The following is a 20,543-nucleotide window of genomic DNA, read 5'->3' as shown; positions in this document are numbered from 1 at the left end:
AAAGCCTCCTGGAAGTCGTAAGCTCTGGAGACTGATGGTCCTGTTGAAACCACACAGCCTGACAACCCCCTTGCCAAGAGCCTGCTGAAATGGTACAGGGCCACCAGCACTCGCTGCCATCAACAACAGCTGTGTAGCTCTGACCATAGCCAAAAGGGTGGCGGCAGCCACGTGCAGGCAATGATTACAGGGGTATATACACCTGATGAAATAAAGAACAGCCCGAGGGGCTTTCCGAGCACCTGCTGGCCCTCTGCTTCCGAGGGTGCGGCTGGGCTCAGCCCGCCAGCCCCTGCTCCGGCCGGGCAACCCAGCGAGCGAAGCGGCGAGCGCGGCCTGCGAGCAGCTCGTGCTGGGGGCAGCGCCGCGATGCGGGGGCGCGGCCGCAGCCGGGGGAAGCGGGGCAAGAGGAGCCTGGCGAGCCCCGCAGCCGAGGAGCGGGAGCCCCTGGCCGCGGCCCTGCCCCAGTTCGGCGCGGGGCCGCCACGACGCTCGGCTGCTGGAGCACGGGCTCCACCGAGAGGCCGAGGCACCGGGGCCTGCTCGGCGCAGGGCCGGGGGCGCCTTCGTGGGCAGCGCAGCAGGGGCAGCGGGGGGCCCCGTGCCCAGGCCCCGCCGCGCCGGCGGCACCGCCCGGCCGAGGAGAGCAAGGCTGGCGGGAAGGGGCAGCTCGGCGGGCGGAGAGCGGGCCCGGCCTCCCCGCCCTCGCCCGGCGGGCCAGGGAACGCAGCCCCGCGCCTTCGCGCTCCGGCGAAGTTCGCCCCTCCGCGCCCGCCGTAGCTCCCGGGCGGTGCCGGGGAGCGGGCGGCGCGGGGCCCGCTGGGATGTGCGGTCCTGCCGGCCGCGCCGCGGCATTGGCGCCGCGTTCTCCGGCGCCGCCCGGGAACTACAGGCGGCGGCAGCCGGCGTCCGCCCGCGAGGATGGCGGCTCCCTTGGTGCTGGTGGTCCTGGTGGCCGTGACCGTCCGGGCCGTGCTCTACCGCTCCACCCTCGCCGCTTTCATCTCCGAGCGGGTGGAGGTGGCGTCCCCGTTAAACGCCTGGAAGCGAGGTGAGGCCCGGCGAGCCCGGGCCGGGGCTCCGCTCCCCGGCGCGGCTGAACGGGACGAGGCCCGCGGGGGCGGCCGGGGGCCCCGGGGCCGGGGGCGCAGCTGCGGGGCAGGGCCCGGCGCCGGGCAGGGGCAGGGCCCCGCGGGGGGCGGCTGGGCTGCGGTGCCGGGGCGGAGGCCGCGCCGCTGCGCTCCCGGGCCCGGCCGCGGGGTCGGTGGCGGGGGTCCCCGAGGGACGAGCGAGGGTTCGGCGGCCGCGCGGGGGGCCGGGGCTTAGCGGCTGGCTTGGTTGCGCTCGTACGCGCCGGTCGTGTCGCGGGCGTGCGCGAAATGGGAGAATGGCGACGTCGGGCGCTGAACGCGTGGTTTCAGCGGCCTCGATCGCGTCGCTTTCGTTCCGCTGTAGCTGCAGCAGCGCTGCCTCGTGCCGCGAGCACGGCGGCGCGGTTCCCGGCGCGCGCGGGGCTGTTCGCTGCTTCGCTTTCCTTGTCCGGGCTGCGGCCCCGCGCGTCGCTGCCAGCGCGGTTCGGGCTCTCCTCTGAAGGCTGAGGCGCGGTTTAATCGAGGCTTCTTTGGTGGCGTTCGTCTCCATAGCATCTGAGCCCGTTAGGAACCTTGATTTATTTTAAAGACAGCCCTTTGGGAAAATAATATCCAGTTATTATGCAGGTTAAATGATTTGCAATTTTGGGGTGGAGAACAGTGGCACAGAGTAACGAAGGTCAAACGCTCCAATGCATTTGATGACCTAAGGCCTCTGCCCCACAGCGTGTAGCACTTCACGCTTCATAGTTTCAAAATACAGCTCCCAGAAATTCCCTTGCAGCAATGGATGCTTTCTAAACTTTACCTTAGAGCGTCAGGGCAGGCACCTAGAGAGTAAGGAGCACAGTTAGGATCACCTCGAGAAGTCTGGGCTGTCCGCATACAGGAGCTCTGCGGCAGAGACAGAATCTGCTTCTCAGCCCGTCGCGGAGCTGAGCGCCTCGCGTTGCTTCCTGCAGTCTCCTGCCCGCTTCCCTCTGCACAGACGGGCCTGTCCCCATAGCGTCTCTCGCTGCGTACGCTGCTCAGTCCCCAGGGACCCTCTGTGCCCAGGAAGGTGGAGATCCTATGGAGAAGCGTGTGCGTGCGTTGCAGTGCAAGTCGTAATTACGTGATTGCAAAGGACCTGAATTAAGGCTACAAAATGTCAGGATGCTTCAACAACGGATAAAGCTTTTAGCTTTTCCTGGTAATATGTATTAATTTCTGCTCCTCTCTTGTGGTTTTGGACATTTCAGGTCTCTCTATATCTAGTTAAGTAAAATAGTTCGTATTGTATATTATGTCGTGATTTGTCCTCTTAGAATTAAGCGTTTCTCCAGCATAGATACCATGTATCACATAATAGGTGACTTAAAATCTGTCAATATCATACACGTGAGTTATAGTTAAAAGCAAACCATTTCAGCTATAACATTTTTAGCTGAAACAAATAAATAGATGACAACTGACCATTCCGTTACTAAAGAAATTTGCACGGCAGAAGTAAGAAAACAGTCAATTCTAGCTGGTTGTTGGCTTTGAGATTTTTGCGTCACCCATTCAGATGGCGATTCAGTGTGAGGCTCTTATGAGCCTGGGTGTGTTAAACTGTAGTTCTACCATCATGAGATTTTTCTCTTCCGCCATTACAGGATTCTAATGCAGGTGTTTTGTACGTTTCAGTGGTCGAAGGATTAGCTCTGCTGGATTTAGGAGTCTCGCCATATTCTGGAGCTATTTTTCACGAGGTCAGTATGCATGCTTTGCTTTAAACTTGATATTCAAGTGGCACGTTCCTTAGCCTGACTGCGCACGGACTGGCAAAGGCTGGGGACCTGCCTTGTCCCAAAGACTGCGGAGAACTTGGAGTCGTGCAGTTGTCTGTGCAGTAGTTGTATATGTAGTGACTAGTGCAGTGAGGAAAGGCAGTTCGTCACACAATAACCCATTGCTGTGCAGATGGTAGATGTCGTAATATTTATTACTGCATAAGGAGAGTCTGAAATAGGGGAAACGTGTAATAAGTAAAATACTCTGTTCGCATCCAGATGTTTCTGTCAGCAGAGGCCGGAGCAGGGAGAGGCAGCGTCATTGTGAGTCCAAAGACAACTTTACTGGATAGCAGCGTCTTGTGTTTCTGCCTTTGCAGAAATGTTAATGTTAGCACAAGAATGCAGCATACTTGTTCCTCATCTCGAAAACACCTCATTCCTCCAAGCACTTAAGCACCTGTGGAGTTTTTGTGCCCTTAAGTGGCCTTACTGATATGAAGGTGCTGTCGTGCATAGTGTCACCTGGGGGGGGGCAGATGCTTTGTATACCTCTGAAAACTTGTTTCTCTTCAATAAATTCTCCTTTAAACACCATTTTCTCCCAGACTGTGAAATATTTTCCCGTGCCTATTTATACCGTCGCATTATTTTAGAAGTATTTCAAAAGAAATATTATTTTTCTCACAGTGAAGACTGAATTTATACCATGTAAATACAGTACTTCCAGGTTAAGCTTTTCTGTCAAAGGAATAATTCAGAAACATGCTCTTCCTCTTACCCTAGAAGGGAAAAGCTGGGCGAGTAAAAGGATGATAGGACTGTAGTCCTACTGCTTTATGTTTTTAACATGCTTTCTTCTTTTTGCTTTATAAGAGACTCACCTAAACAACAGGCTGAACAATGAAACCAGCTATGTAGGAAATACTTTCAAAAGTACCTGCAAACAACCTGAAAAAATAGATTGTCTAAAAAAATTATTTTCTAAAGCTATTCTTGATATGCTTTCTGTTGTAACACTGCCACTATACTAGTAGAGCTGAAAAGTTGGGAGAGAATGTAATTTTCAATGGTGATGGTGTCTTTTATAAAGTGTATTGAGAACTTTGCAAGGGAAAAGACCAGTAAGTGTGCTTTGTTTAATCACCGTACTCTGAAGTAACAGCGTTGTAGGGGAGGCTAAGGAACACTGCCTTTCGCAGTCTCTCAGAGTACTGCTCCATTTTTCTCATCAAATCGCCAGCTGTTTTATCTGGACAGTATTTGACGTGGATTTCCCTTCTGCTCTCTTCCAGACCCCGCTGATAATCTATCTCTTCCACTTCCTGATTGAATACGCCGAACTGGTGTTCATGGTAAGCGCTCCTGGAAAGCTCCCCTAGAAAGGTCCCATTCTGCGCAATGCTGAGTATGACTTTCCTTTTACTCCTGCAAGAATCGGGGACCTTCAGCCTCCCCGTAGTTCAGATTCCTGCTGAGCTTGCGGTTTAGTTAGAAAGGCAGCTTTGCCTGTACAAACCCACGTTTGGGCTTTTCCCTTGTGCATATTCTGTCCTTTTTCTGAGTTCTTGGTGAGGTAAGTATTCCCGCAGAGGGACAGGAAGTTGGCGTTTGTTTTCAGATTTCAAAGGTTACCTCTTAAAGGTCGGAATATTTTGTCCCCCAGCCTAATCCCTACACTGCAGTGGTTCTCACTAAAACCCACGGCCAAACCCCAGGCCTGCAAAGAGAGCACAAATGGGTTAGTCCTCCAGCTGTCTCTTGTAAACTATCCTCTGAGTTCTGCGTAATTCAGAAGGACAGAAATCGTACAGCTGGCTGCACGTGCTGCCTGGTGGAGCTGCTCTCCCCAGGTCCCTGCTGGGCAGGTCTCATGCAGAGCTGACAGCCATCTGCGCCGTGCTTGTGCCGAGGGTTCGGGTGACTGCTGCTGCCTGCTGAGCTTGGGACGGCTCAAGGCACTGGCATGCTGGATTATGGACAGGTGAATTTAGCCAGCTGGGCACTACCCCAGTGTTGCCTGCACTCTAATTAGACCAGTAATTCTGTTGCCCTCGCATGTTTCTTTCCCCTTGATTCCCCATTCTTTTGTTTTGTAAATGTTAATATCTTCGATACAGCCCGTGGCTTCAAGGTTAAGCGGTGTTGTGTGAGCGCAGTGTACAAATCGGCAATCTCGTGTTTTTAAAGCTTGTTTTTTTTTCTTCTCGTGAGCTGAGTCGGATCAGACTCCTTATTCAGCATTGCAATACTGTACAATATCTTTTTCTCCATTTGTTTTTTGCTTACAGTCAGTCTGTCTATGCCTTGCTTTTTTTAGATAACTGATGTGCTAACTGCTGTTGCCCTTTACTTGGCCATTCAGGACTTCAACAAAGTTGTGGTAAGCTGACTTGCCAGCATTGCTGATCCTCTTCTCCCAGCAAGTATAAATGTCTTGTACCAAAGAAAACGCATGCCAGAGGATGCAGTATCAACCAGTCCTTGTTGCAGTAAATCTGATCGTATCTGGATGATCAGTAAACATGGGGACTGAATGTGGTAAACAGCGGAGGTATTTTAAGTTTTGTTGTGGCAGTATTATGGTATGAAACAATTTAGTGCCTGTAGCTGCCACGCTGCACTTGAATGATGATCGCAGCAGCGTAGATTCTTTAATCCAAAAGGAGTATAAAGGATTTGAGAGGTTTGTGAGAATGCAGTAGCCAGCAAAATGCAGACAAGTCTAGGGTCACAGTACGCAAGATGGGATGTTGGATTTTAAAACGTGTGCTGAAAACCCACCTTCGGTTGTTGTGGCAGTTTGCAGTATGCGGAATTTAATTACTGGACTATGGATTTGGGAAGGCTTTTGGCAAGACTTGAGCGCTCCCTTTTCTCACCTCTGCTCCTGCTGCAATCTTTTGTACATTTTGTAGCTAGAGCCTGGAATGTTTCCTCCTGAACGTGGTTTGTGTTTGCACACAGCGTGAGTTAATACACAGACTGGAAATGTGTAAAGGAAGGAATAAACCTTCCAAGGATGCTGAGGTGGCATAAATCATTCTACTGAGCAAGGTGCAAGGACACCAAATATTACTTGTTCCCTTCAAACGAATTATAAGTAGATGTATTTCAAGGTGAGTGGTTCTTCCCAGCCCTCTCTCATAAGTAGCTCAAAGAACATTTTGCGTAAGCAGTGCTGTGCTCTCTGCGATCCTAGAGGGGCCGTGATTCAGTATCAGCATGAACAGGGAGGCTGCATTTTCTACAGCATCTGTGGTGGTCTCCCACCCAGCTACATACTTGCTCCTTGTCCTCTGACTTTGAGGTTGAAGAAATAACTCGTGATAGAACTGCAGATGTGTAAAAATCCTGTGAGTTACTTTGCTTGTTGAGAATTTATTGCCAGCACCTCTGTCCTTCTGTCTCACTGTGATGTGGTTCAGTAGGTTCATAATTCAGATTTCTCTTTTGTCTCCATAGAGAGCATCATAGAACAAAATAGATTAAAGAGAGAGGTCTTGGGTCCCTAAAGGAGATTTGGCATAGAGGTATCCATCTTCGAAGTAGCAAACACCACATACTTCTGTGACTTGGCTTCTTAGGGGCCTGTATGTTGAAGAGTGAATGTATAAATTCAACTTTTCATTGGAAATCCAGCTAAACTTTAGGAAGATTGAAAGTATTAAACTCTAGTGTGGTGAATTCACTGTCAGCTGTGTTGAGAGTTAGACACAGGTAATTAAGGAAGTTCAAATAAGTAGATTATCTGCTTTCTCATGACTTCTGCTTCAGTTGTTAAGTATTTGAGAAAAAAAGGGTTTTTTTGTTCTGTTTGTACACCACCTCACATAACATGAGTTTTGGCTCGTGCCTGGGGCTCATATGTACTGTTGCACAGTAATGGAAATCCTGAGTGATAAGGAATAATGACGTTCCTCATCTGATAGTCTTTGGTCGTTCTCCCTTGTTCAGTTCAAAAAGCAAAAGCTCCTAATAGAACTGGATAAATACGCACCAGATGTGGCTGAACTCATCCGGACGCCCATGGAAATGCACTACATCCCCCTCAAGGTAGCACTATTGTAAGTATTGCTTCTTGTAGGCTGCTTTGGTTCCTCAGCTCCCTCTGGGTTTTATTTGTCTGATTTGGGGCTTCAACATTTGTTGAAGATTCCCCCCCCCCCAATTCTGAATTTCCTATTATACATAAAAATCCCCCCAGCTCCGAATACTCGGTTTGAAACGAAAAGCAGATGCTTTTCCAAACGTTTGTTGCCAACAAGTAAGTTCACTCAGTCCCTCTAAGACAGGCTCAACAGCATAAGGTCATTAATTTGGTAGCAAGAATACTGCATCTGCACAGATCGTATTCCCATTTATTTTGCCTGTATGCTAATGTCATCAAACCTGGTTTTATGCCTCCCAAATGTGTCAGGTGTCTTTTCTGAAAAGTTAGAAGAATTTTTGAGCAGTCGAACAAAATGTTTGCTGAATATCACAGCTTGAACGTCCTAGAATTGCTCGTAATAATTCAAAGATACTTTCAGGTTGTCATCTTAATGCATGTCTTGGTGTTCCTCTGTATCCTAAACTTTTTTATTTCAGAAAGCTTCAACTAAAATAAATAATATATAAGCAAGGTACTTAATGTCAAAGAATTCTTTTTTTATTGGGGTTTTGTTGTGAATAAATTATCTGAATTATTCTGTGTGAGTTTTCCATAGGGGAAGCTGTTATTTTTTTCTTATTTTTGTATGAATTTTGTAAAATGGTGAATTCCCCAGGGCAAGAAAGGTAGTCTCTGTAAATTGCAGACTGTTTTGTATTTAACATTGTCGCACATTACCGCAGCGACGTTGGTGTGAAGTTGTACCTATCCTGCTGTAGGCTTTCTCTCTGGAAATGCAGAAAAAAGCCAGACTGGGACTCGGAGAAGTAGGAGAAATCTTTCTGTAAAGAGATAATTAGGAAATCGTCAGCCCTGTCTGCTCACTCTGGTTTAGTTATTAGCCAGGCTGATTGATACATTGTCTTGCTTATTGTATTGGTGATCCTTCCAAACATTTTTCTGTGCTTTTGAGGTTATTGTAATTCTCATTTCCAAAAGGAGCTGGCATCCTTACTAACTAAGGTGTGGCTGCATTCGGGAAGGTAAAGGCCTTCAGAGTTTGCTGTCTTTCCAGAATTCCAGTTAAAATACGCCAGGTTTTCCTAGCTGGCAGACTTTGTGCTCAGATCGTGTCATGGTGAATGTGTCCGATTGCTCTGCCGTAGCAGGAGTGCGCGGGTGCAATTGGGTTGGAGGAAGCTCTGCTAATGTCTCAGGATTTGTTTCCTTCTTGCTATCTTCTTATTTTTATTACTTTCTCAGAGTCAGTAGGTGTGAGTAGCAGAAAGTTTATTTTGGACCCAATATTCCTAGGTCTGACTAAATTCGCAATGTTTCTGCAAAGCAAGGAACGTTTTTAGTAGTCATTTTCTAGACTAGAACTTGCATTTTAGACGTCTTCCCAACTGTCTCCTTTTCTCCAGTGTGCCCTGTGGCCGCTGTGTCCAAGGCTACAATCCAAGGATCTGTTTTTTGCTCCAGACTGAAGAACCTGTTCAGCTGAATTAATTCGATGATGAGAAGATCCCATGAAATGTAAATAAACAAAAAGAAATGGCAAATTGTATCTGTTTTTCCTGCGAATGTCTCTGATTAATGGTACCTCCTTTGAATGGCATGGACGTAACTCGAGCTTTGCTCTTTTTCAGCTATCTGTTAAACCCCTACACTGTGATGTCTTGTGTGGCAAAGTCCACCTGCGCCATCAACAATACTGTCATTGCATTCTTCATTTTAGCGACAATAAAAGGTAATGCAATGAAGAAAAATGGTTTGTTATGTCTTTCTATAAAAGATTAGAAAATTAGCAGAAATTAAATCAAGGTGGAACTTTACAAATACGATTGCTACAAAGATCTCGGTGAAACACATCAGAAACGGGGAGTGGAGCAAGGTCAAAGTCCTACCTGAAAGCACAAGAGATCAAGGGACTTTATAGTCAAGTCAAAACTTGCTTGCATCTCAGTGTACGTAGGAGTTTAACCTCTTAAAAACCGACTCCTTCTCCTGGATGACTTTGAATAGTTTTCTGTTTATAAAGAAATGCGTGTCTGTGTGTAGGAGGGCATAATGCCCTGCTGCTCTTTCTTTTGTACATGAATACGCACTTCGAGTGTTGTATACAATTTATTTTCAAAGTGTATCTTTGAACTTTTATTCAAAAGCAAGCAGTTGCCTGCAGCTGTTATTTGGCTTTCGCTCGCAGTTGTAACCTTGGTTTGAAATTAGCTAATTGAGCTTTGGGGAAGCAGAAACTGTAACCAAAGACCCATACTGGCACAGTTGAATAGATTATGACAGAATAGCTGTTCATTCATTTTGTGCATAAGGCCAGGTTTCTGTTTCTTTTATGACTCCCCAGCGCTGAAGTCTTTTAGTGTATGTGATTTGTACTAGTCACGTAAGCTTTAGGAGTCCTGGGCTGGATTAGAGGAAGGGTCAGTCTGATCTCTTGTCTCCAGCAGTGGCCAGGCCCTGACACTGCGAAGAAAGCTGATACAGATCCTTTCTATTAGTGTTTCCAAAAGAAAGTTTTCCTCCAATTATTGACTAATTGAGGCAGGAGGGGTTTTGATTTAAAAGCATTTGCAAAAGCAAACGAGTGGGGTCTGTTTGGTTAAACTGCTTTTTAACTGTTCACTGATGCCAAGACGAATAGCTCAGTCACAGACAAAACCGTAGTGGCTGTCCCCTGTGTTTTCTCCCTGGCTGGGAGCGTGGCAGCCTCTAGGTTTTGAAGTGGGCCAAGAGAGGATATCCCATTATGCCTATGATTTCTGGGTACCAGTTCTTTAGATCTGTGCAGAAGGACAGGGAGGTTTGTGTCTGGGAGAGCATAGCTGAAGAGTGGAGAAGGCTCATCACCAGGTAGCCCTGTATTTTCCCTTTCAAAAGGGGGAAGCGGAGAGAAGCTCACCGAGTGTTTGGTGTCGGTAGGCTGACAATTAGTCCAAAGCACTGAGTCAGGATCCTTGCTGTCTAAGCTGTATTTTTACAGATGACTTCCCTCAAGTGACAGCAGACTGAAAACTGTAACTGGGCTACTGTACTGGGTGCCTGTATTTTTATTGTTTCACCTGGGACCTTCTGGACTTGATTTCTGGTGTTGGTAGTTGGGCAATGTGAGTACTCGGCACTTAGCTCAACCTGAGACACCAAATAAAGCTTCCTCAATAAAGGCATTCATATTCTTAACACCACTTGGAAAAGACGTGCTAATCCCTTCTATGCCTCAGTTTTGGTATCTGTAAAGTAGGGCTAATGCCACTTCATTCCTTCAGCTGCAGGCTTCTGCTTGCCCTCTTTCACAGAGCTTTGCTGAGGGCCCTGGCGCGTCTGGTGACGAGGTTATCCAGCGTGCCCCGTCCCAGTGTAACAGCTGTTTCGTGCGTATATGACTTAAGTGAATGCATTCCCATGCATAAACAGCAGCCAGCATGGTCTATATATAGACTGAATTACATGCATCTCTTGCTGTAGTGAGTGATGGGAGATACAAACCAGTCAGCAGTTCTTTCTTGTGGGAGAATCACCTTGGTATGAGTCATTCTCTGTTCAAAATGTAGTTAAGAAAAGGACACTCTCCAGACACATTCTGCTAAAAACGCCTTTAAGTGGTGTTCTCACGTTTGTAAAGCCCCTGCAGAGGGTTATGCATGTCTTCCCATTTGGACTTCTGCCTGTAGGGCTGTTTATATTAAAAGTTCCTTACAAATGAACATTTTTTTTTTCTTTGCAGGTAGTGCCTTCCTCAGTGCTGTGTTCCTGGCCTTAGCAACATACCAGTCACTCTACCCTCTCACCTTGTTTGCTCCAGCACTCCTTTACCTTCTACAGGTAGATGATTTCTAACTGTTGGTACCTGTCATCATGTCATCTTGTAGCTGTGCAGGGACAGTACTCAGCTCAGAGAGGGGAGTTGGGCAAGTCTGGAGTTTCAGAAAAAGTGACTCCTCAAGCCATGGGAAGTTTGAAGCCTTAATGGGGATGCCTGCGCATAGAGAGAAGGGAGCAGAAAGTCATCTGCAGAACTGGCTGGTGTTTAGCTTGCCTGAAATAAGTGCTAGTCTTTGTGTCGTGTGAAGAGCAACGAGGATTTTGGACCTGGAGAGGAGGAATGAGGAGCTGTATATTTGAATCCCTCAAACTCGGAAATGCTGATTTGGAGTTTAATGGTAAAAGGCATGCGCTTGTGAAAGTGGCTGGTTGCCCTCGTCTTTTCTGCCTCCCCAGTAACAGGACCCCTGAATTCCAGCAGGGCTGAACTTGGTGGTTCATGGGTACACAGTGCCTCACCGGACAGACGCTGCTCCAGGCGAAACGAGCCCAGCAGGAGGCTGGTAGGCAGATCTGCGGGCAGCGGTAGGGTTTAAAGCTGAGGCAGCTCTTTGCTAGTGAGTGGATTCACCGCCGGTTTGCCTGCATGCTTCCTGCTGGTCTCTCTCTTAGCTCTTCTGCTGATGCTGTAAACAGTGACTTAACTGAGAGTCCAGATTATAATGTGCTTAATGAAAACTGATCATTAGCTAGTCTTATTCTGATACGAGAGCAAGGTGAGGCTGTGACTGTTAGCAGAGGACTCTTGTCCCAGTTCACAGATCACTTGGTGATCGGTTTTATTATTTTTGCCATTCTGAAAGTCCTGCTGTTGAGTGTTTCACCGGTCTTTCTTGGTTGCTTCTGTCTCGTCTCCCTCATAATTCTTATAACTAATCCTAACTACAGGTTCATTGCAGCCTATTCTTAAATCTCTGAGCTTCAAAAGAGAAGGCAGAGTCAGTTCTAGTCCATTTTCTTTCCCTGACTATCTGACATGAATGTCTCTTACTTTTCTCCAGAAATTTTATTATTATTACCCTTTGCAAGACAAGGACTTCTGCAGAGTCAGTGTTGCTTTTTCAGTTTGATAGTTTTTAGGAGTATTTACTTTATATATTTTGGTCTCATTTGTTCTCTTTTAACTTTAGTCAAAGTAAAGTGGCAGTAAAGTACAAGCAGTGTGTTCACAAGCAACAACAAGCGCTTTGATATGTGAATGCCTAATTTTCAACTTTTAAAGGGGATCATGCTAGTATGTGTTCTTCTATCCAGGTTTGTAAATGAACTTTCCTGCATTCTTTCTACAGAATTAAATAGCTTTTCTCCAGCACTTTCCAATCTGTCCTGCCAAAAATCCTTGGTAAACTTGCTTACGTTCTTCCAGCAAGTGGCGTAAACACCCTATGACTGAGAAAACAGAGCATGCTTTACGCAGAGCGCACATCAGTTCGAGCTGGCTTTCCGTACATCTCCTGCCAGTGTAAACCCTAGCGCCAAATGGAAGAGCTGCATCGCTGACTTGGAGCTGCAGAACTCGGAGCAGTTCCCGAAGGCGTTTGCCCCTGTGTGTACATTTGTCTTTACAAATGCAGACAGGGGACCCCTTGGAGTGAGATACCCGTATGTCGTGTTACGTGACAAGGGCTTGTGGCTGACCTGTCAGGACACATGGCAGTGGCAGGACTGCAGCAGTTGTCTTTGTCTGAGGAGGCAACCTTTTAGAGGGGCTTCTTTGTGCTTAGGAGCCCACGGTATGTCCTGTGTCCCTGGTTTCAGCAGAGCACGAGTGCCAGTCCAAGTGGTGGAGACCTGGCATCACAGGGTGGTGGGTCGTGGAGCAGGGCTCTTGGTCACCCAGTCGGTGTGGACTCCTGCAGTAGAAGGCAGGCAGCGGTACTGTATCGCAAACATCTAAGATACCAGTGTAGCTGTGAGGAGGTGTGTGTAAATCTTACATGGAGCGCATGAGACTTGACTTGGTGCAGGCAGAAATGACCAGCTTAGCTACTGTATTTTCAGGCACAGTTCTGGAAATACGTGCAATGTGTATAACTTAACTGGCCAGAGTTAAGAACATCAAGCAAATTGTGCTTGAGAGCTGTTCCTTCCAGTGCCATAGTGCCAGCGTTTGATGCTTTCTTTCATCAATTTAAAATGATGCACTGAACACTCAGGCTTTCTTGTGGCTTTTGACCTAATGAGGGATATCTGCCTGCTTGTATTTCATTTTCAGCGTCAGTTCATACCAATAAAACTGAAAAGTAAAAGCTTCTGGCTCTACACCATGCAGTATGCAGCCCTGTACCTGTGCAGCCTGGTGGTGATCATCTGCCTCTCCTTCTTCCTCCTCAACTCCTGGGATTTTATCCCATCTGTTTATGGGTTTATGTAAGTATAAAGATTCTTACTGGGGTTTTTTGTCTACACCCCCCCCTCATTGTTTCTTGTGCATCACGCACAGGTGCCCCACTCCCTGTCCTAAGGAGTGTGTGATCTGTGATTTTACTGGCAATGCAAGAAAAGAGTGTGTGGAGGAGAGCAGGCATTAGCCAACTTCTGTTAATTAAGTAACAGCAAGAATTAGAGAAGATGGGAGATGTTTTCCACTGAGTTGATTGGAAATGGATTTGATCGTTCAGCTACCGTGGCTGTGAAATTTTCTTCTCTGGAGAAATGTCTGCTTGGGAAAGGTTTAAATCCTGCTGGGGCATAGGGAAAGATTAGTCCCTTTTCTCTCCAGGTTTTTGCTCTTTTGGTTTCTCTTCCATGGATTTAAAATATAGGTCCTCCATCCAGTAACACACAATGATTGATTAATGTAACAGAAGCAGGGCAGTTAAAAACAACCATTTAAAAATGTTACCTTGACCTTTCTTTTCAAATTTCAGCCTTTCCGTTCCAGATCTGACACCCAATATTGGTCTTTTCTGGTACTTCTTTGCGGAGATGTTTGAACATTTTAGTCTTTTCTTCGTATGTGTGTTTCAAATCAATGTTTTCTTCTACACCATTCCCTTGGCAATAAAGCTAAAGTAAGTATGTTTCTCTGCTAGTATTTTTATTCTTAGTTGTCCGGTGGAAGCTTATAATGCTGGTGTCAGATGTCTGGATCTACAAGCCTGAAAAAGATAGGCTGTGTTAAAAAACCTATCTTCCTCATTTCCCAAAGTTTCAATCTTTATTACTCTTAAACAGAGTGAGCTGGGCTCTGCAACAGATGTTACAGGCATCAAAAGAGGGAGCAGGGGTTTAGGCTATAGAGGTGCCAGCTCCCTGCCAGCATAAGCCAGTGTAGTCAGAAAGCAAGAACTCTTGGCTGGAGCTTCAAGTTCTTTATTGTCAGAAAACAAGTGGAAACTTGGGGGCATTCCTAGTGGACTGCACTGACAATGTTACCCTTCTTTCTGATAAAAATGCCCGCTAACACGCCTGGGTTCTCAGTGAGCTTATCCTGTTGACTTGGAATGGATACAGACATCATGGCATACCAGAGGGATAACTATGGGCTTCTCCAAATGACCTTCAGAGAGGAGGTGCTGATTGCTTTTTGGTGAATAAGGCAGAGCTGGGGAGGAGCAGCCCCGGTGACCAACTGTATGAATGTACGTTGTGCTGAGGCACGAAGGTTCCGTGTGAGGGCAGTGAGCGGATCTGCATGCCCTTGCGCTGCTTCGCAGCAGAGCAGCTCAGGCTGCCCCACCCGGCACTCAGAGGCTTGTTTGGAGGGAACAGGGGTACGAGAGCCTCTTTGAGCCTATCCCACAGTACATTTGCACCCTTGCTGATTTTTATTTCCAGTTTCCAGAGACCCTACTGTGTCCTCTTACCCTTTGTGTCTTATCCTTTCTAGGGAACACCCGGTGTTCTTCATGTTTGTCCAGATTGCGATCATTTCTATCTTCAAGTCCTATCCCACTGTGGGAGACATTGCACTGTACATGGCCTTCCTTCCAGTCTGGAGCCACCTTTACAGATGTAAGTTCTTTGTGTTTGATTGTTCCTTATCTGGAATGGGAAAGGGCCTGTCCAATAATTGTCACTCCTAAACCAAACCAGGCCCGTGTCCACAGGCTCTTGTGGCCTCCTTGGGGTGTCTGGAAGGAGGCTTGATTTTTTTCTGGTGATACAGTCTCTAATGTGTCTTTAGGACTAGGGTTGAAATTGGTTGAGGAGGGAATTTTCACTTGTACTCCATCTTCCCCCCCCTCTACAAGTTGTTCTGAAGATTAACTTTTTTGTAAGAACCTTTTACAGTCCTGCACAAGGGATGCAGCTGATTTAAAGCACATCCATCCTTCAAATGTTTCTCTCCCAGTTAAGGCTGTGTAATTTGAACGCTGCTTCTGCAACTGGTGAGTCCCCCAGCCTTAAAATCCTGCACCTCACGGTGGTTCTTTTGTTTTGTATCTGCTTGGTTGCTTAGAGTGACAGTAACTAAATCACTCCAAGCAGTTGTCCAGTTTTTCTTAAATGCTTCATAAAGAACCTCTTTAACTCTTCAAATCACCAGAGACCTTCCTGATGATTTGCAAACTCAGTCTCTAGCACCTGCTACACTGGGGGGATTTGGAAGCACTGGGTTTCTCCTGGTGTTTCTTGCTTAAACCAACTGCTCTGACCAACCCTGCCAGGTTGTCCCGGCCTTTTACTGCAGCCTTCTCTAACCCAGGCTAACTGTGTTTATGGACACCTACCCTGCCTGATGTCAGGAGACAGAGTCTCCAGGTCTCTTGCCTCCTGATTCTATCTGCTCTATTAGTTTCAGACTGAGGAAAGCTAAGGCCAAAGCAGCTGTGATAAAACAGGGCAGAAGCCCCAGGCTTGCAGCCGTAGCAGGCGATGTCCTTCTGAACTCCTGATCCAGCGTAGTTCAGTTGCACGTTCCAAGCATGCAGCTAAGGGGACCGTGACCAGTGAGAGGGACAGCCGTCTGTCGCATGCTCCCACCCCACAGCGAGTGAATAGACCTGCTGAACAGGAAGTTTAAAAAGATAGGGGTGAACAGGTTTGGAGGTGACAGTGCTCTTAAAATGCCAGATAGCTCCCTTCAGCTGCAGAATGATCAGGAGCCTTTCGGTTACCTTCAGGGACATTGACTGAGCTACAGCCGAGCACAGCAGTACGGGTGCTGGGATGGATATAATCCTGGTGCCAAAGGACAGGCAATAAATAGTTCACAGAAAAAAATCTCTTCTGGCCTAGTAGCTGCTAGCTCTCAGACAAAGTTGTGCTTGGTTTTTGTCCATCTGACACACACTCACGCAGACTAATGGATTCTGGCCACACCGACACTTCTCAAGGGCATGTGTTTGCAAACGCATTTGGCCTAGATGAGTTTCCTCCTTTTATGGTGCTTTCATTTCCTTACCACCTCCCGAGAAAGTCTCTCTCTTTGTATGGCCCACAGGTTCAGTTTTTTCCTTTGTTGTCAGCTTGATGAGGCTAGGGAATCGTGATGCTGGTGGAAAGGCCCTTCTCAAAACAGCTAGTTTCTGCAGTGTAGACACCAAAAAGCCAAAGTCCTCTGAGGAAGAGTGGAAGCAGGACCTAGAAGGAAGAAGCTACAAATGAGGATTTCACACTCAAGCAACGATGGAAGTATTTATTTTAAAGGGAAATATAGTGTATTTCTTATGAAAGCTAGCCAGGAAATTATTAAAGCAAACTGTGAAAGATTATCGGAGAGAAGTGTGTACTGGCAAGTGCCTCTCCCCCACTGCACATACCCTAAATACCATTGCTGGTTGCGTGATCATGGCTGCTCAATAATGCATCATTTTAACAGCTTGGTTTTCTTCTGCAGTCCTCCGGAACATCTTCATCCTCTCATGTGTGCTCATTGTCTGCTCCCTCCTGTTCCCCGTCCTGTGGCATCTATGGATTTATGCAGGAAGTGCCAACTCCAATTTTTATTACGCCATCACGTTGACTTTCAACGTAGGGCAGGTTAGTAGAGCAAGGAAGACAAGGCGGCACTTTGGGTAGGTCACTGGCTCGGGTGTCCTGTCAGCAGCAGTGAATTCTGCGGGATGTGTCTGGCTCTCTGCATCCTGCGTAGTCCTGCATAGCTGCTCCTGCCTCTCCTTGCTCCAGCTGAGGTCTGCCTAGGCCTCACCTTCTGGCACACTAATGGAAAGAGTTCTTGTCGTATTTGACCTATAGCTATAGCTTAACAGTCTAATGAGGCTGCACTGCAGGTTACATGCTCTGTTGCTTGATAGCAGAGGAAAAGCATCTCGGTATGGCAGGAGTATGGAGAAGGGGAGCTAAGAGGGGAAATGGAGAAAGACATGGGGCAGCAGCAGTGGGGCCAGACAACAGGCAAATGAGAACTGCCTGTACACGGGGACATGGCACTGCTTTTTCTGAGCGTTATACCTCACCGAAATGTAGGGTTGTGGGCACGTGCAGGGTCCCAGTTGTGCCAGGGCTTGCTCTCCCTGCTTCACCACTCTAGTCTCTTCCACTCCAGTTATGCAATGCTGTTTCCAGATGGAGGAGGTCAGCCTTCCTGGGGAAGGGTGGCACTACAAGAGGCTAAACGACAAAAGGCATTACTGAGGCAGCAGGTCGCTGCCTGCGCTTGCAGCAGCCCAGCTGCCCGGCAGAGGCAGCTTGCCTGAGGTGACTGCTTAGAAAAACCCCTGAGGCCCACTCCTGCGTTCTCAGTGCCCCAGGCGAGGGAGCAGTCACGCTGTGGTGCCTCAGTACAACCACAGCGGGGCTGAGGAGGGGAGGCACCTTGTGATTTCCACATCACGTTCCCACGTTCACTGTGGTTCTCTGCAAGGCACTTCAGTTGTGATTTCGCACTACAACGCAGCCGGTGGCCGTAGCCACCTAAGGTATGCCCATCTCCCGAGCAACAGGGGACAGTGCCAACATCGGGGTGTGTGGCAGCGTGCGCGGACCTGGGTCGGGGGAAAACCTGGGGGAAGCCAGCTCTCTTCACCAAAGGGAGACGGCGTGCAAATGTATACGTGGGGCTGGCTGCCCCACAGAGAGGGCATGGCAGCCAGGGGCAGGAGGGAGAGCAGAAGTGATGGGGGTGGCAGGAGTGCTTTTAGCTGGTGTGGCTCCTGGGTGTTGCACTGTGAAGCCACAGCCTTGACATTTCAGCTCTTCTCTTCACCCTGTAGCCTGGTAAGTAGTATTTTGTTCAACTGCTCAAGCTTCTGTTTGCTAAGGCTGACCTGGGGAGCTGTGGTATTCCTTCCGCTGCCTGCAAGCTTCTTACCCTTTCTGAGTAGAAAAGGCAGTTGAAAAACAATCACAACTGAAAAGTGCTTAATAGCAGTCAGCAGCAGGCGACCGTCGGCATCTGGGTCGAGCTGCATGACGGCGCTTGCGTGGAAGGAGTCCTGTGGGTGAGGCTGAGGTGGTCTGTAAAGCTGTGGCACAGGTGGACCTGCTGTTGTCTTATATTTTGGCCAGTTTATGGAGCTACTGTCTCCTTAGCGGAGAGGTCTGTGAGAACACACTGGTAGCACAACAAATAGATGAGTTTAAGGCTCCCTTGGCTTAATGGTGCAAGGCAAAGGACAAGGAGTGTTCACAGGGTCACAGTGTCTCCTCTCACAAAATGTGATGAACAGCCGAAGAACTTCTTAAACCCCTTCAGGGTCCATCACAGACACATGTCCCTTATTCCTTGTGCTGAAGCATCACTGACGTGTCTGAACATCTCACTTCTGCAGATCCTGCTCATCTCGGATTATTTCTATGCCTTCCTCCGGCGGGAGTACTACCTCACTCACGGACTGCACTTGACAAGGCAAGATGGGACAGAGGCCATGCTTGTTTTGAAATAAGGATTGTGCCCACCATTCCCTGGGACATGGACCACTAAGGAACGTGCAAAGCTTGGGGTATGCAGGGTGGGTGGGGAAGGTTCCCTGAGTGAGGTCTGACTTTGGGAATGTTTCCTACTGAAAGAAAGGGCTGAGGTTCTTCTGGGAATACCCTCCTGAGCTGTGGGCTCAGTGCAGAGACTGTATGAGCTACAAGTAGGAGCTGCAGTGCCTCTGTTGGAGCATCTCCCTCCTTCCCTCAGCTGTGCTTTTCACTGCGACCTCCACCATCAACTCTGGGCAGTCCAGCAGGAACTGGAGAAGGTGTCTGAGCTAAAACCAGGGCTGAATCTCTGGCCCAGAAAGAGCTTGGATCAAAAACTGTTTACTGCCTGCTTCTTGGAGATGTTTGCTTCTCCTGGACACTTCCTCTTCACTGCTTTGACCAGGAATGCTCCTGCTTGGCGCAAGGCGATCTCTGGGTACCTGGTGCCTGAGCCCTGGCTGCAGATGCCATTTCTTGGTTCTGCTGTTGTGGGGTCTGGAGAAATCATGTGTGCTCAGGCACAGCGGGTGCTTGTGAAACAAACAGGTGATCAAGGATGAATGACCTGTTGGAAGGAGGACCGCTGAAGCTGCCGCCGCAGGTAATACTCTTGGCGCTCAGGCACTAGTAAGAGCTGGAATTGGGGTGAAAGCAGGAGCAGGGTGGGTACCGGGTAACTGCTGTATCCTATTGAAGCAGCACAGATGCTTTCATGTCAGGAGCGGCACAGAGTCGTTACGGGGTCTCGCTGCTATGAACGCTACTGTGGAGACAGAGTCCTGCTTCGCCCAGCTTCTGTAGGGTAACGAAGCCGGGCCGTTGTGATGCTCGGGGCAGCAGCCTGGATGTGGAATGAGCAAGCTGCCTGCCTGGGCTAGGGACCAGGGGGTGTCAAAATCTCCCCTTCAAGAAGGAGCCTCAGCTACTGCTGCTGTGGAGTTGTTGGGCTCCAGGTGCTCCATGACCACTTAATGCTGTGGGATACACACTTCCCCGTGTTACCCTCTTGCATGTACGGTGTGGTATCTTGTGGCTGTGTGTGGAGGACTCGGTTCAAGCACTGCCCCTCGCTTCCCCCACGGCTCCCCTCTGTCTCTGCTCAGAGCTGCTGCTGCTTCCCCCATGGATGTGACCCACTGGGGCAAAGCCAGCAGGCTTCTTGCTCTGCTGGTTGTGTCGTGGCACGGGGGAGCGGTCATCGCAGTGTGAAAGCCTTCTCCCTGGTGTTGGCGTGGCAGGCAGCCAGCTTCCTCACCCATCCCAAGAAAGAGCAGAAGGGCTGGGACTGTGACAACGTGGAAACCAAGCTGCATCTGGTACAGAGCAACGGAGAGCCCGACATGCCCAGGCAGTTGTGGCAACAGCTCTTCTTTCTTTCTGGACAATTAAAACTTTTGCCTTATTGCACTGCTATTAGCGCTTTGGTGGGGGGTTGTTGATGGGAGCCCGGCTCAGCCCCCCCGTGCTCGGGCCGGGGCAGGCCCTGCAGCAGCCCCGCAGCGGGGGCACGCGGTGGCTGAGCTGCTCGGGCTGCCGGCTGCGTGGCATGTCCAGGAGCATAATAAACTGCGACTTTTAGACACCTCCTGTGCACTCTGTGTTGGGGGAGGGAGCGGGGGGGAATGATACTAGAGAGTGAGTGGGGGCTCCAGGAGGCATGGGAAGGGGTTGTGAGGGGACTTGAGAGCAAACACAGGGGTCAGGAGGGAAAACACCAAAAAGCAGATGGACATCTCCGCAGGGGCAGGTGCGGTGTCCAGGGCAAGGCAGGGGCTGGGTAGAGCGTGGCATGGGTGGGGTATGGAAGGGGCAGGGATGGCTGCTCTGCTGCAGGGCTGGCGTGCCCTGTCCTGGCTCCTGCGCAGGGGTGGGTCCCAGGGCAGGCTTTTGGGGCCACCGGGACCTCCTGGCCCACCCAGGGCCCTGCCAGTGGCCAGGCACCCCCGACCT

The 20,543-nt window shown here is 48.9% G+C and overlaps 1 protein-coding gene across 2 annotated transcripts; it reads left to right on the top strand.

The window, feature by feature from the left end:
* Nucleotides 1–810: 810 nt before the first annotated feature.
* Nucleotides 811–20,175, top strand: PIGU (phosphatidylinositol glycan anchor biosynthesis class U). Of its 2 annotated transcripts, none has more exons than XR_015703068.1 (12): nucleotides 811–1,051; nucleotides 2,760–2,824; nucleotides 4,141–4,200; nucleotides 5,166–5,228; nucleotides 6,803–6,912; nucleotides 8,588–8,688; nucleotides 10,678–10,775; nucleotides 12,991–13,145; nucleotides 13,646–13,789; nucleotides 14,608–14,732; nucleotides 15,000–15,109; nucleotides 16,561–16,693. XR_015703068.1 is itself a non-coding variant. In XM_087750296.1 (12 exons), exons 1-12 carry the CDS (start codon nucleotides 922–924, stop codon nucleotides 18,566–18,568), a joined length of 1,308 nt encoding a protein of 435 aa, XP_087606422.1. In that variant the 5' UTR covers nucleotides 811–921; the 3' UTR covers nucleotides 18,569–20,175. The 2 variants fall into 2 exon arrangements, 1 of the variants encoding a protein (XP_087606422.1); XM_087750296.1 differs by lacking the exon at nucleotides 15,000–15,109 and adding an exon at nucleotides 18,455–20,175 and having other exon boundaries at nucleotides 16,561–16,703.
* Nucleotides 20,176–20,543: the final 368 nt, after the last annotated feature.

This window comes from Nipponia nippon, unplaced genomic scaffold (genome assembly GCF_047370975.1).
Source record: "Nipponia nippon isolate SJK-2023a ecotype South Korea unplaced genomic scaffold, ASM4737097v1 scaffold_13, whole genome shotgun sequence".
Taxonomy (NCBI): domain Eukaryota; kingdom Metazoa; phylum Chordata; class Aves; order Pelecaniformes; family Threskiornithidae; genus Nipponia; species Nipponia nippon.
The sequence above is the reverse complement of the archived record's forward strand: the minus strand, read 5'-3'. Positions and strand labels throughout refer to the sequence as shown.

Bases quoted from the DNA above. Each gene is read 5' to 3' on its own strand.
- PIGU (XM_087750296.1), top strand. From the start codon at position 922: ATGGCGGCTCCCTTGGTGCTGGTGGTCCTGGTGGCCGTGACCGTCCGG. The intron at 6,913-8,587 runs GTAAGTATTGCT...GCTCTTTTTCAG, and splicing joins CCCCTCAAGGTAGCACTATT to CTATCTGTTAAACCCCTACA. The intron at 16,704-18,454 runs GTTAGTAGAGCA...TCACTTCTGCAG, and splicing joins TGACTTTCAACGTAGGGCAG to ATCCTGCTCATCTCGGATTA.